The sequence below is a fragment of the Danio aesculapii genome, chromosome 2 (genome assembly GCF_903798145.1).
Source record: "Danio aesculapii chromosome 2, fDanAes4.1, whole genome shotgun sequence".
NCBI lineage: Eukaryota > Metazoa > Chordata > Actinopteri > Cypriniformes > Danionidae > Danio > Danio aesculapii.
The window spans coordinates 48,927,166-48,943,588 of NC_079436.1; the positions used below are offsets into that span (position 1 = coordinate 48,927,166).

At 34.9% G+C, this 16,423-nt stretch overlaps 2 protein-coding genes across 2 annotated transcripts in view; both read right to left on the reverse strand.

Moving 5' to 3' along the window:
• The window catches only part of LOC130247973 (uncharacterized), a 43,513-nt gene extending 34,405 nt beyond the window's left edge, over positions 1-9,108 (reverse strand). Inside the window, exons 1-10 of the mRNA XM_056481492.1 lie at positions 9,038-9,108; positions 7,913-7,989; positions 6,454-6,591; positions 6,290-6,310; positions 2,953-4,642; positions 2,398-2,481; positions 2,043-2,210; positions 1,738-1,821; positions 1,499-1,651; positions 1,252-1,413 (exon numbers count right to left, since the gene is read on the reverse strand). Coding sequence (XP_056337467.1) covers positions 1,252-1,413; positions 1,499-1,651; positions 1,738-1,821; positions 2,043-2,210; positions 2,398-2,481; positions 2,953-4,642; positions 6,290-6,310; positions 6,454-6,591; positions 7,913-7,931 — 2,519 coding nt within the window. The 5' untranslated portion in view covers positions 7,932-7,989; positions 9,038-9,108. The remainder of the gene's footprint in view (positions 1-1,251; positions 1,414-1,498; positions 1,652-1,737; positions 1,822-2,042; positions 2,211-2,397; positions 2,482-2,952; positions 4,643-6,289; positions 6,311-6,453; positions 6,592-7,912; positions 7,990-9,037) is intronic.
• A 4,171-nt stretch (positions 9,109-13,279) lies between these two features.
• Positions 13,280-16,423, reverse strand: part of svilb (supervillin b) — a 90,572-nt gene continuing 87,428 nt past the window's right edge. Inside the window, 1 exon segment of the mRNA XM_056469666.1 lies at positions 13,280-14,144. Within this exon segment, the coding sequence (XP_056325641.1) occupies positions 14,058-14,144 (87 nt within the window). The 3' untranslated portion in view covers positions 13,280-14,057.

Consider the following 16,423-nt stretch of genomic DNA (forward strand, 5'->3'; position numbering starts at 1 on the left):
AAGAGAATAAGCTCAACACTGTTAGACCATGCGCCGCGGCGCAGAGTGTATTTTTCCATCTTTAAAATAGCAAAAGTGGATTCGAATATGCCCCTAATGCTTTTGCACCATGTGCTTTAGACTTTGCGCCTAGATCATTAAAATAGAGCCCTTAGTCTTTGTACTGTGGGGGCAACCGGAGCACCTGGAGAAAACCCAAGCCAACACGGGGAGAACATGCAAAGTCCACACAGAAATGCCAACTGGCCCAGCCAAAACTCGAACCAGCGACCTTCTTACTGTGAGGCGACACTGCTAACCACTGAGCCACCATGCCACCCTAAATAGTGATCCAGTATAGTCAAAAAAAGAGAACAAAATTAAAATCAGCTGTTAGTTTAATAAGAGATTACAACAGAATACTGTACAGCAGGGATTCTCAACTTTTTGCAAGCATGGCCCCCCTCAAAGCTGGTTTATTGCAGTTGGGGCCGGATTTTACCATTTCCAGATGCGAAAAGCTCTCAGGTAAAATTTTTTTATTACAAACTTATTTTTGTTGCATGTTAGCAGACCACTGTAATCCACACGTGAGTCCTGCTGCTCTCTCATAATGGGGAATTGAAAACAAAACCTTCGTTGCACCATATTTATAACCACAACACTGACAACTCATGTCTCCAAACAACTCTTCTTCCACTAGTTTGAATTATCGTTCGCAACACAACGTGGCGTCTCTCTCTGCTGTCTGAACACTTTAACAGGTAAAAACAGTCTTCGAAGCTCTCATACACATTAATGAAGTTGCACCGCATACACAATAGAGCGCGCTGATTGGTTCGAACCAAGTATATCTCTAGAATTAATGATGAAAACTCAAAGATGTCACATTGTACCTGTCGGTACAGACATGCTGGAATTTACACAAGGATCTAATCGGCATGACGTAGCTTCAAAATTTCTTTTTAAACCGGAAGAAAGAATTTGCTCGAATCATCGCAAAAACGACCAAATTTCACTTTTTAGTGAAATATATGTGTCCTAGTAGTGTTTTTAGCAGTGTGGGGCACATATATGACTGTCAACATCTCAAAAAATGTGTTTTGGTGTTTAAAAAAAAAAAGGTGTGGCACCAAACCCCACCCCTTAACCCAATCGTTGTTGGGGAATAAGCAAGTTATATTAAAATGTACGAATGAGATCATCCGAATTTATATGAATAAGCCATATCATATCATAGAATATTATAAGATCACTTAAATATTCTCCTACTTTATATGTGAAATCTTGGGATTGACTTGAAGAAAAGATAGAATCCTGGAGGCCCACATATCTGTCAGGTACTCTGAATGCATGTCTATCTCAGTTAAACCAGGAACACAACTCAGCCATGAGACCAGAGAGTCCACATTCAAACCAAACTCAGTGTTATTCCTGCAAACAAATATACAAATACACAAATACTAAATGTTATACACCTAAAAGGATTGGAATATTAAAATAATATAAAATTACCTACACATCCGAGAAGCAACTGAGGTTATTGGATGTCTTCAAAAAATCGTTCATGGGTATTTCAGACAAAGGACAGACAGCGAAGGATATTTTTGAAAAACCCTGATAACAACCATGCTTTTCACTCGGATGTCCTTCTGAATGGCCAACAGTGAACCTGAAATAAGAAAATAATTATTATTTTCCTATTTCACTATTATAGGAAAGAAAATTCATGTGACAGAATGTGTATTAACTAATTACCAGAAGGATTTATTTGAGTGTGCGATGGTGAACTCTGAACAAAGACTCATATCGGTGTTTTCTGCTTGACTGCCAATGCACACACTGTGAAAATGAAAAGAAATGAACATTGATCTATTAAAGACCTGGTTATAATATCAACATTTTGTGTGTATGCTTGCTTTGGGAACTCAATATGTCTAAATTCATCTAAAAACAATAATAATATATATATATATTTAATTCTGCATACATTTATAATAAGCCATTTAATACAAAAGATAGTAAAATGGTTTGTGTTATGTTTGTGATTGAATTTGATTTACCTGAAACTTCTACCCATCATTTCCTTAATAAGAAAGTTCATGGTTAAATCAACATTGTTTTCGCTGATGCTCCTCAGTGCTAGTCGAATGTTACCCACTGATGTTTGTCCACTGAGGGTTTTCAGGATCTTCAACATACTTTCATCTGAAAGGTCTCCATCTTCCATTCTGCAATATATTTACAAGTCTGCTTTACTAACTCCTCACATTAATCATGATGTAGCTGTATTGTTATGGTTAAATTAGATATAGCTGACCATATAGCATGTCATTTAGTGCCTAAATTAAACTTTCCATGAGGCTTTGTTGGATTTATGAATATAAACAATGTAAATCATAACCAATAAAACATTACGTCAAATAGCCCACATCCTTTTTCTTCCTCAGGGCTGATGTAAGGAAATCAACATCAGAGTCAGACATGGAATCAACCCTCAACCTTCAAAAACACAAAACAGAAACTAGTAAGTCTTCATTTTCATTAAACAAGCTTCACGTTTTAGTGCTGAGATATGAGAGAAAATAATGAGAATACATAGAATTCATCATCAAGTTTTTTAGAGCATGATGGTACAGTAAAGCATTCACGATCACAATAAATGGATTTCCTTGGAAAGTTAACCAGTTACTGCACATTAACTTTTTTCAGCGTAAAGAAACTTTAACACCCACAGAAATGTTTTTACTGCACAAAATATTCTTCAATGTGGAGAATGTTTCTTTTTTTTTATCGCCTCATAGCAAGAAGGCTGCTGGTTCGAGTCACGGCTGGGTCAGTTGGCATTTCTGTGTGAAGTTATATATTGTAATATGTCTATAACAAGCTATAGACAACTATTTTTATGAGAATATTTTTTTAAAGTGCATCATAGTATTATGAGAACACACAACTTAGACCATGAACACTTACCATAAATTTGCACACTTGTAAAGTGCAGGATGAAGCACCTTCAGATCTTTTGCTTTGCACTTCACTTCCATACTAACAATCCGTGAAGTATCCTGAAGACAGTACATCACAACCTGGCAGTCGATCGCTCTCAAAGACCAGTGTATGTCAATGCCTGAACGCTCCCACAGCTTCATTACTTCTTTCAGTGTGTCGCTATCATGGAGCTCATAGAGGCAATGAAGAATGAAATCACTCATGTAGCGTGTATCCATGATGTTTTTCACTAAAACCTTGCTGATCCATTTTGTTAGCGTTGCACGTATTGTGGTAGACGTGGACTTTGGATGGTGGATTAAGCGGCTCACTTTCCTGTTCGAAAGACCAAAAAGAAACCGAATGACTGGTAAAAGATGCTCACTGTGCCTGCCATTGCCTGCTGATTCCAGGAGTTCTTTGACTTTTATTTTGGCCTCCTCCTTATCTGTTAACATGTAGAACAGAGCGCTGAAGAACTCCTGAAAGCTGAGGTGCATGAACCCGAACATCTCCTTCAGATTAGTTCTCTCCTGATGGCGAAATGTGCACAGGAAGGGAATGTTTGGCAGATGTGAGATTGCTTTAGGAAGATCGTTTCTGGAAAACAGGATTTGACGTTTTGGTGTCGCGCTCTCTGCAAGCTGACCCAAGTTCTTGATAAGGTCAAGCTCCTCTTCTTGACTCAAATCGCTATGATGCTTCAAGAGCGTGAGCACAAAATCAACAAATATTGAGGTAGTTGTAGTCAGCTCGCTAGTTACCACACCATCTTTTCCTTTCCTCTTAAAAATCGTGCAGATTATCCAGCAGATGACGGGAATGAAGCAGGCAGTGAAGAGCATGTCGTGCATCTTCACCTGATCGTACACTTGATTGGAAAACTCTTCATCCTCAAAGAACTTTCTAAAGTATTCACACACTCCCTTCTCAGAAAATCCCAGGATCTCCATGAAGCATTGAGGCTTTTTCAGGATGATCTCCAGTTTGTCTACAGCTGTGGATCTTGTGGTGACAAGCAGAAACGAGTCTCTCATCATTCGTCCTTTCAGAAGGGAGTGAACAATTGTCAACGGATGGGATTTTATGTTTGGTTTTGGTGGTAAAGGCTCATTGGATGCTGAAAGCAGGAGTTCATCAAAGCCATCAATGATGAACAAGACCCTATCAGCTTTGTCTTTTAAAATCTGAGCAATCTCATTTGAAGTTAAACTGCAATCCAGGAGATCCAACAAGCTCATCATGTTAGCTGAGATCCCACTGAGTTGTTTGCATCTTAGATGAAACACCACATCAAAAAGTCCAGAGTAAAGCTCTCCAGATGCCCAATCCAGAACGATCTTCTGCGCAGTGATTGATTTGCCACTTCCAGAATCTCCCTGAAGAATCACAGCTCTTGGAGTCACTCTTTTGGAGCCGTTCTCTCGGCCAAACAGCTGATCCAGGCTGATGTTTTGGTTTCTCTGATAGGTTTCTCTGGTGTTGAAGAATCGTTCCCCTCTGGAGCGCATCTCATTCTCGCGCTCTTTCTTCTCTCTGTGTTTTTGAACAATCAGTGGGTCGATGTAACGGTCACTGAGCAGCACCTCTTCGCCAGCACGGGAGGTGTATTCTGTAATGTAGGCATACTCAGACTGCAGGGACTTTTTGTAATCAGTGATCAATGTACTTGTATCTGCAAAAATAAATAAATAAATAAAAAATTGTGTCATTGTGTATTATTCATTTTGTTATAAAACATGATAATTACGACTATTGTAGGGTGATTATTTGAAGACATTTTGTCAGCAAAGCCTGAAATATAATATAATATAATATAATATAATATAATATAATATAATATAATATAATATAATATAATATAATATAATATATGTTCTTTATTTGTCTAATATAATATACTTTAGTTGTTAGTGGAATATAAAATAATAATAATATGTTAATTACTTTATAATTATAATATAATAAAATAAAATATAATATACTTTATTTGTATTCATAATATGATTATATTATACACTCACTGGCCACTTTTTTAGGTACTCCTGCTCATTAACGCAAATTTCAAATCAGCCAAGCACATGGCAGCAACTTAATGCATTTAGATATGTAGACATGGTCAAGACGGTCTGCTGCAGTTCAAACCGAACATCAGGATGGGGAAGAAAGGTGATTTAAGTGACTTTGAACATGGCATGGTTGTTGGCGCCAGACAGGCTGGTCTGAGTATTTCAGAAACCTTCTGGGTTTACAGAGAATGGTCAGAAAGAGAGAAAATATCCAGTGAGTGGCAGTTCTGTGGGCACAAATGCCTTGTTGATGCCAGAGGTCAGAGGAGAATGGCTAGACTGGTTGGAGATGATAGAAAGCTAAGAATAGGAAACTGAGGCTATTCAAACAGGCTCATCAAAATTGGACAATAGAAGATATAAAAAACATTGTCTGGTCTGATTAGTCTCAATTTCTGCTGCGACATTCAGATGGTAGGGTCAGAATTTGGCGTCAACAACACGAAAGCATGGATCCATCCTGCCTTGTATTAATGGTTCAGGCTGGTGGTGGTGCAATGGTATGGGGGATAAATTCTTGGCACATTTTGGGTCCATTAGTATAAATTGAGTATCCTGTCAATGCCATAGCCTACCCGAGTATTGTTGCTGACCATGTCCATCCCTTTATGACCACAGTGTACCCATGTTGAACATGATAATGAGTTCACTGTACTCAAATGGCCTCCACAGTCATCAGATCTCAATCCAATAGAGCACCTTTGGGATGTGGTGCAACGGAAGATTCGCATCATGAATGTGCAGCCGACAAATCTGCAGCAACTGCATGATGCTATTATGTCAATATGGACCAAAATCTCTGAGGAATATTTCCAGTACCTTGTTGAATCTATGCCACGGAGGATTAAGGCAGTTCTGAAAGCAAAATGAGCTCCAACCCAGTACTAGTAAGGTGTACCTAATAAAGTGGCTTGTGAGTGTCTCTTTTATATTATATTATATTATATTATATTATATTATATTATATTATATTACAAAACATGCTTTACTAACAAAATGCACATTAAAAAAATCAAAATGTTTTAAAGAAAAACGTACAGATGGATATTTAAACTGTACAGCTTTTTGTGTAAATCCGATCATTTATCATCACAAAATATGATTTTCTGTGTTTAAAAAAATAATACTGTTTAAAAAGTGTTACAAATTTGAATTGATATGAAGGCGAGTAAACGAAGACTGAATTTTAATTTTTCCAATGTGCAATCATAGTCAAAAATGGGGGTATTTTACTGTGCAGTACTGTATATTACCTGTGACTTCAGCTGCAGGTTCTACAACAGGAATAATAAAGCAGATTATTACAAAAAATTGAACTTAATTCTTTAATAATCTGTGAATTTGTACTGACAACAGATGTAATACAGCTGTGTTCTCCAGTGGAATCTCCACTAAAGCAGTTGACACATTTACTCACCAGGAAAGTAATTATTAGAAATACTAATATTTCCTGTGACCGTTGAGTTTAAAATTACAGGCGCTGAAACACTGCTTCCATTCTGAGCAGAGATAGTGATTTTAGACACTCCATGAGGCTCCGCAGATCCCACATTGTCTTGATACAAACAAAAGACAGGTCATTAAGATTGTGATTTTTTTTTTCTTTTAGCAGATTAAGCAAACTGACTGAGCTTATAACAGAAATATCCTTACCAGTGTTGGGGGTAACCGTTACAAGTTATGAAAGATACATAATAACATTAGTTTAAGTAACAAATAACGCATTACTATTAAAAAAAGTTATGATATTGGAGTTACTTTTTAGAAAATGTAATGTGAGTTACTTATTAGTTTAATTAAGTACAGTTGAAGTCATAATTATTAAACCCCTTGAATTATTAGCCCCCCTGTTTATTTTTTTCCCCAATTTCTGTTTAATGGAGAGATTTTTTCACCACATTTCTAGACATAATAGTTTTAATAACTCATTTATAACTGATTTATTTGATCTTTCCCATGATGACAATAAATAATATTTGACTAGATAATTTTCAAGACACTTCTATACAGCTTAAAGTGTCATTTAAAGGCTTAACTAGGTTACTTTGGTTAACTAGGCAGGATCGGGGAATTATGCAAGTTATTATATAACGATGGCTTGTTCTATTGAAAAATACATAGCTTACAGGGGTTAATAATTTGACCTTAAAATGTTTTTTAAAAAATTTAAAACTGTTTTTATTATAGTCGAAATAAAACAAATAAGACTTTCTCCAGAAGAAAAAATATTATCAGACATACTGTGAAAATTTCCTTGCTCTGTTAAACATCACTTGGGAAATATTTAAAAAAGAAAAAGAAATTCAAAGGGGGTTAAATAATTCTGATTATAACTGTAGCTATTAAAAAATAAATTGCTGAACTAAAATTAAAGCAGTCACAATGAATAACGCAGCTGAGGAGAAAATGTGTTCATTATAAAAACATCAAGGAAAAGGGGATGAACAGTTATTTTACTTAAGACAAATAGTAAAAAGTAGCAAACACACTGCATTAAACTTTCATTAATCAGTATATAGGGCTCTGGGGTCAGGAAGTTCTCAGATAGCATTATCCTAAATATTTTTATAAGGTTTTTTAAAGGTAAATGTAGGTGTATGATACACGGTGCATTGTAAATTGCAGAGCTCCTCTATTAAAAAAAAACAAGTTCAGAAATAGATCAAGCCTCAGCCAGGTAATAAAAAGTAATGCAAAAGTAACTCAAAAGTAACGTAACACATTACTTATTATAAAAAAAGTAAGTAACACAACTAATTTTCTTTTCTTCAAAGTAACTCAATATTGGATTACTTTCAACAGTAACTTTCCCCAACACTGATCTTTAGGAAAATCTGTCCTTATAACTGGTGTGTTTAAAGTGTGCTGGAAATTACCACAATTAGACATGTCCATCTGCTATGGTTTTATAATACATTTGTGCACTTCTCTAATCTGAAATGATCAGCTCAGCCTGAGGAAAAAAAAAGGCAGATATCATGATAGTATTAATAATTGAGAATTAACAGTTCCTTTATTACAGTAGCAGTAGATATAGATCGATGGCCTCTAGATTAGAAATGAATTTATTTACATTTACTTAGTCATTTGCAATAGCAGACACATTGTCCAAAGCGACTTACAATTGAAATACTATAAGATAATAGCCCAGTAAAACGTCAGTTGATATCTAAAGCTAGTTTTACCTGATGTTTTGTTAAGTAGGCTATGTACTCGGTTGATTCACTGATGCTAATAACTGCGACATTAGATTAAAAAATGTCATTTAGATGTTTTAGGTAATTACACTGTAATAATTAGAACCTTGTCAGATACTTGACTACAATTAGTTGCTCATATCACCACAAACATTAGATTATCTGACTTCAGTTCACTATAATTACGTCCGTAAGCAGATAGCAATGTTATAACAATGGTATGAAGCTAATTCTACCGAAGCACTATTAGTTTTGCCGATTTTATATACCAGTATACCATTAGTCCTCTTTAAAAAAAGATTTACATATCTATGTAAATAAAGTTTCCATTACAAAAGTATAGACTAACGTTATAGACTATACTACACTGAAACATTAAGTACATGCTAGAATACTCCTGTTGAATTACATTGCTGCATTACATTGCTACATTACAACTAACTTTTCTCATAATTCGTATGTATTCGAAAGAAACGAAAGCATGTGTCCAGTTGTTTGTGGGACGCCCTCTGCCGGAAGCAGCGTATTGTGGTTGTGAGGCTGACCACAAAAACATTTCCGTTCCGTTCTATAAATATCTGTACGCGTCTCACTTCGTCTATTAGGATTCATTTCAGCATTGTACTGTATATGTGTAAGCAAATGAAGAATACTACAGCAAATTAATCAGAGAAATGTAAAAATATGCAGTTAAAAACAAATTCAAAAAGCTATACAAGTTCACCATTTTGCATTTTGTCTAAATTAGTTCGCAAATTTGTAATACCCAAGTGCCACCAAGATTTTCTGAAACAAACATCATACCTGGAGCTTGAACATCGCTGTGTAGTCCTGAGAGTTTGTACAGAATTGATGATACCATGGAGGAAAACACTTTCACTTTTTTTTTGACGATCCGCCCTGAGGGAGCACATTTGTATCAGCATCATGGATCAGAGTTCACGTACACGAAACAAAACTCAAGCACGAGCATGGGTTAGCCTACACTGTATTTTCACTTTTAATGCCTATGTATGCATTGCATTCCTTATGTTGTGAGGGCCAAAATGTCCTAACAAAGTATAACAATAATGAAGCATTATGCGAATTTAAAATGTGAGGGTTGGAGGGTTAGAATATTCAGTTTGTACAGTATAAAATCATTATGTCTATGCAACGTGTTCATAAAGATTGCTATACAGTGTGTGTGTGTGTGTGTAAACATGTTTTTATATCCCAGTGGCGAATTAAAATTGAATTTAGATTAGATTAGATTCAATTTATTGTCATCACACATGTACAAGTACAAGGCAACGAAATGCAGGTTTTCAGGGCTAGTTGATTCACACCTTACTGAAAAAAAAAACAGCTTAAACTAGCCTAGGCTGGTTAGCTGGTCTACCAGCCTGGTTTTAAAGGGGTTTTGGCCATTTCCAGGCTGGTCTCCAGCTATTTCCAGCCTGGTCTTGGCTGGTCAAGCTGGGAGATGATTCTGTCATAATTTTTATGGAGAGAATTTTAAAGCGCAGCCTTGGGCTGGAGGGGGTCTGGTTTGGGGACCACAGTATTTCATCTCTTATTCGCAGAAAATGTTGTTCTGTTGGCTTCAACGAACATGGACCTTCACCATGCACTGGGGCGGTTTGCTGCCGAGTGTGACGCGGCTGGGATGAGAATCAGCACCTCCAAGTCCGAGGCCATGGTGCTTCACCGGAAAAAGATGGTTTGTCATCTCCAGGTTGGAGGAAAGTCCTTACCCGAGGTCGAAGAGTTCAAATATCTTGGGGTTTTGTTCATGAGCGAGGGAAGGATGGAACGTGAGATTGACAGGCGGATTGGTGCAGCGGCAGCAGTAATGCGGTTGATGTCCGAGTACGTTGTGGTAAAGATGGAGCTGAGCTGAAAGAAAATGCTGATGATTTATGATTTACTGCTCAAGCTACGTTCGTACATTTGATGATTTACTAGTCAATCTACATTCCTACTCTCACCTATAGTCATTAGCTTTGGGTCATGACCGAAAGGACAAGATCTCGGATGCAATCGGCCGAAATGAGTTTCCTTCGAGGGGGAGGGGGTGTCAGGGCGCACCCTTATAGATAGGGTGAGGAGCTCTGTCCCCCAGGAAGATCTCAGAGTAGAGCTGCTGCTCCCCCACATTGAGAGAAGTCAGCTGAGGTGGCTCGGGCATCTGTTTTGGGTGTTCCAGGCATGTCCCACCGGGAGGAGACCTCGGAGAAGACCCAGGACAAACTAGAGGGACAATGTCTCTCGCTGGCTTGGAAACGCCTATGTAACTCCCTGGAGGAAGTGTCTGGGGAGAGGGAAGTCTAGGGTTCTCTCCAAAAGCAGGTCGCACACCAGAAGTGCCGCGACATGGTGCGCATATGACAGTTAAAAGTATCACACATTAGACGCGCACATTCCCATGGTATTTAACATGAAAGTAATCAGATGGCGCTCTGTGGTGCGGCAGGAATATGAACAGTGTCCTGAGTCGTGGCTGGGCGCCGTGGACAGCTGCTGACTTGCGGATGACTTGCGGTTTCTGTTGTGCGACCTGCTTAAGACTGCTGCCCCCGTGACCCGGCCCCGGAAAAGCGGTTGAATAAGAATGAATGAATTTACAAACTGTATTGATAATAAATCATACAAACATTTTCATATTTGTTAATAAATTACTGAAATAAATAAAAAAAACTGAAACATAAATTTACACAAGTAAATAAATAGACTCAATGATGGGCTACAAATCCGTGGAAATCTGTGGATTTCTGCAGGCACACAGATTCTGTGTGGGCCTACTAAAAGGTCACAAGGGGGACCTAAATTGAGGTCCCCACAGGCACAAATGCTTAGAAATCAGACAGAATGAAATATTTTGAAATAGTAAAACTCCAGATTGTTTCCTGTGAGGGTTGAGTTTCAAGATATGTGAACAGAATGTAGTTTTTACATTATAAACATCATTACGTCTATGGAGAACCCAGGGCTGGATTTAACCAATAAGTGAGGTAAGCGGCTGCTTAGAGGCCCCTAATAAATATCTAGAAGTTTGTATAACATAGTTATTTTCATCATATTTTGTATGGCGAGGGTCTAACAAATCATATTTTAATGCAATTACTACATCCAAGCTAACACATCCCACCACCACAAATCATGGAGTGGTCTAAGCTGTCAAATCTGATGAAGATTTATTTTGAAAAGCTAAACTTTGCTTTTAGTTGTGAATTCATTTTAAGAAAACAAATAATTTAAAATGTAGAAACTGCATTAAGACACAAATGTAGAAAACAGGATTAATTGATATAAGAAAAATAGAGCAAAATAAAGGCGACGCAGTAGGTAGTGCTGTTGCCTCACAGCAAGAAGGTCGCTGGTTCGAGCCTCGGCTGGGTCAGTTGGCATTTCTGTGTGGAGTTTGCATGTTCTCCCTGCGTTCATGTGGGTTTCCTCCGGGTGCTCCGGTTTCCCCCACAGTCCAAAGACATGTGGTACAGGCTAAATTGTCCATAGTGTATGAGTGTGTGTGGATGTTTTCCAGAGATGGGTTGTGGCTGGAAGGGCATCCGCTGCCTAAAACGAATGCTGGATAAGTTGGCGGTACATTCCGCTGTGGCAACCCCAGATTAATAAAGGGACTAAGCCGAAAAGAAAATGAATAAATGAGTGAAAGCAAAATAAATAGATAGAAAATAAATCAAAGGACGCATATTAGGACAGTTGGGCCCCATGGAGGAAATTGCTTAGGGGCCCTAAATCACTAAATCTGCCTTTTGAAGATTTGATTTAGCATATTCAATTAGCATAGCACAGGGGTGTCCAAACTCAGTCCTGGAGGGCTGGTGTTCTGAATTTTTTAGTTCCAAACCCAAATAAACACACCACACTCTTGAACCAGCTAAACAAACTCTTTCTACATACTGTATACTAGAAACTTTCAGGCAGGTGTGTTAAAGGGCACCTATGATGAAAATCAACTTTTGTAAGCTGTTTGGACAGAACTGTGTGAAGGTATAGTGTGTCCACAGTCATATTGGAGTGATATAAACACAATAAGTCTCTTTTTTAAATTTCCTGTCATTAAAATAGGACTCAAATCACAGTGATTTTGAGGCCCACCACAACTTGACGTAGGAGTGTGGTTTTCCCAACCCACCGATTGATTGACAGGTGCCATGTTTCTATAATAACATCTATACACATGTCCGCAGTACATTTTCTGCAAATAAACTGGGATTAAAACAAATAAAACAAATAAGACTTTCTCCAGAAGAAAAAATATTATCAGACATACTGTGGAAATTTCCTTGCTCTGTTAAACATCATTTGGGAAATATTTAAAAAAGGAAAAAAAAAACTAAACAAAAAACAAAGGGGGGCTAATAATTCTGACTTCAACTGTATATGTGTGTGTGTACTGCAAATAGCATTTGTGTGAGACTCATCATTTCAGAAAGGCTTGAATAAACTCCACTACAAATACATCAAATAACCTTACTTGGTATTTTTGACTAATAAGCTGAATTTCAGCTTGATCTGAGTCTGTCTCTGACTGCTGTTTATCTGACGCAACATATGATGAGAAGCAAACACGCACGTGGGAATGGTGGGCAGGGAGAAGCAGCTCATTTGCATTTAAAGCCACAGGCTACAAAAACAGCTACACTGTACTCAGACACTGAAATGGGCAAATTCTGGAAGCAATAATAAATAATCAGATGGGTAATTTAAGCTGAAAATTTACAGACACAATCTAAAGACACCAAAGGCTTATCTTACATCTGTAAAAGGGGTAAAATAGGTGCCCTTTAAAGGAAGTTTAAGCTAAACTAAGCAGGACACCGGCCCTCCAGGACCGAGTTTGGACACCCTTGGCATGGCACTTTTAATAATTGTATAATTAAACGTTGTTTTTTTTTAAACACTGTTAAACACTGTCTTTATCTGTCTAAATCAGCTGAAAAACAATTCCTGTACACAGATTTGTATTTAGTTTTTAAGTTTGGATTATACAGTTTTGTCCCAAACGTGTGAAAACATGACAAAAACAAAAAAAAAGGATTAGATTTTTCAATTTGCTTTCTTTATTCGCTATGTCTTTTATCACAAAGAAAGTCTCTGAAATGCAGACTAGTGTGTGTTTGGTATAGAAACTGTACACAAAAGCAAGGCACTATACTGTACATTTAAATTAATTTCTCTCGTTCATCATTTCATGCCGTCAAAACACAAACAAAAAGACCTGAAGAACAAGAGACCATCAGCACCACAACCAACAGCCATTCACACCAGAAAAACACACAGACGCAGCATGTAAACCCCTCATGATGAATCACAAAAGAATAATCTAACATACGTATACAACAGCAACATGATTTGCTGCCGTTTGCTACAAAGTTTATACAATTTCCAATTATTCAGCAGACTTACCATACAAACACACACACAGTAATAACAAACCCATCGCAGATCTGCCAGAATGGGAAGCGGAGCGAATCGATTGACTTCATGTACCTGATCATGTTGGTTTTAGAAGTTACAGGGATTTACGCACAGATCACAGACTTTAAACCGTCATACATGAATGTGGTGAGGAGACGCACACACATAAACACACACATACACATACAGACATCACTTTCACAGACTGAATAAGTACATCGAAAGCGGACACCACAGCATGTGCATCTGTAGATCCTAAAGTGACCTTTGACCTGACCGTTTACCCTGTTCTCAGTGCACAGTCACCTCAATGTAATGTTGAGGCGAGAGCAGAACTGGAGGCCATAGTGGAAATGGACAGTGATAATTCGTCACCATAATGACGGATGTCAGGTTTCTAAAAGAGTCCTTTGGCTTTTTTTAGGTTCACTTGCTTCCATCCGGGCAGAGCGTCAAACTCGTCCCGCTTTATGTCTAACACTCTCTGAAAACACAGGAAAATGTTGCAGTGAGATGAAGGAGATAATAAACTGGCATAGAAATGTTATATATTATCATTCAAATGTTTGGGATCAGTGATTATTTTTTAAATACTTTTATGCAATCAATGATAATATACAATCAGTCAATTGTTATGAATAAAAGCTGGTTTAGTGGAAGACCGCAACAGAATGAAAGAATAAATTAATTAAAAATAAGACAAACAAACAAATAAAAAATTATAATAAATAAATAAAAATAAAGTAAAATAAATAAATTAATAAGGTAAAATAAAATAAATAAAGTAAAATAAAGTACAATAAATAAATAAAGTAAAATAGATAAATGAATAAAGTAAAATAAAATAAATAAAGTAAAATAAAGTACTATAAATAAGTAAAGTAAAATAGATAAATGAATAAAGTAAAATAAAATAAATAAAGTAAAATAAATAAACAAAGTACAATATATAAATAAATACAATAAATAAAGTAAAATAAATAAATGAATAAAACAAAAAATTAACAAAGTAAAGTAAATAAATACAATAAAGTAAAATTAATAAAATAAAGTAAATAAATTAAATAAATAAAGTAAAATAAATAAATAAAGTAAAATAAATAATGTAAAATAAATAAATAAATAAATAAAAAAGTAAAATGAATAAAGTAAATTAAATAAAGAAAGAAAAAATAAATTAAATTAAATAAATTAAAATAACAAATTAATAAATAAAATAAAATATAAAAGTAAAATAAATAAAAATACATGAATGAATAAAATAAAGTAAAATAAATAAATTAATTAAATTTAAAAAATAAATAAAACAAAGTAAAATAAATTAAGTTAAATAAATACATTAATAAAGTAAAATAAATAAAGATAAATAAATGAATAAAGTAAAATAAATAAATGAATAAAGTAAAATAAATAAATGAATAAAATAAAATAAATAAATAAAATAAAGTAAAATATAAAAGTAAAATAAATAAACATACACGAATGAATAAAATAAAGTAAAATAAATAAATAAAGTAATACATAAAAGTAAAATAAATAATTAAAATAAATAAATGAATAAAGTAAAATAAAAAAATTAAAAAAGTAAAAGTAATAAAGTAAATTTAAAAAATAAATAAAACAAAGTAAAATAAATTAAGTAAAATAAATACATTAATAAAGTAAAATAAATAAAGATAAATAAATGAATTAAGTAAAATAAATAAAAGAAAAAAGTAAAATAAATAAATGAATAAAGTAAAATAAATAAATGAATTAAATAAAATAAATAAATAAAATAAATAAAGTAAAATATTAAAGTAAAATAAATAATTAAAATAAATAAATGAACAAAGTAAAATAAATAAATAAAGAAAAATGTAAAAGTAATAAAGTAAATTTAAAAAATAAATAAAACAAAGTAAAATGAATTAAGTAAAATAAATAAATGGATAAAGTAAAATAAATTAAGTAAAATAAATAAATGAATAAAGTAAAATAAATAAATCAATTAATTAAAATAAATCTGGTAAACATACTGAGCAAACACAACTTTGTTTTTAATACCGACAATTGAAAAAAAAGAGCATCAAGTTTACATTTTTCAGGATTCTCAGCATTTGCTTGATATCAAAATTAATATTCGAAACATTATAAATGACTTCCCTGACATAAAACAATTTAATGCATCATTGATTAATAAAGACATCTAAAAAAATATTACCGACCCCAATATTTTGAAAAGAGTGTGCAGAAGTATACAAATCATAAACTGACAGAAAAGGAAGGAGAAAAGGATTACAGTAACTCTGTGTCCTAACTAGACGCATTGAGCTTCCATCAAGCCAATTTTTTCTTTAAACAAATCAACTAATTAATTTAACATTCATATAAAAATAAAATGAGTGGAAAAATGTAACTTCACTGTGGGCATGGCTACTCAGCATGTGCAGAAATCCAGGTTAAAATGGATATGTACAGTTTTATAACACTTGGTTTTATCACAGTTCAAAGTACAGAGATAACAAACACAAGCCTAACAAAGATTAACCAACCTAATGCTGTGAGTTTGGGAGGGAATACTTGTTTGACTTCACACTCTATCTTATTTAATTCTCTATAGCAAATTTATATCACAGAATGTATAAATGCTATTCTAATAGACCAAGATTAACCATAATTGTTTATGTTTTGTTAGATTATATTAAATTGATATAAAAAGAATCAATCCAGAGCTTCTAAACAGCCGAAGTCCTACTTAAAATCTATCACTTTCGGTTGCAT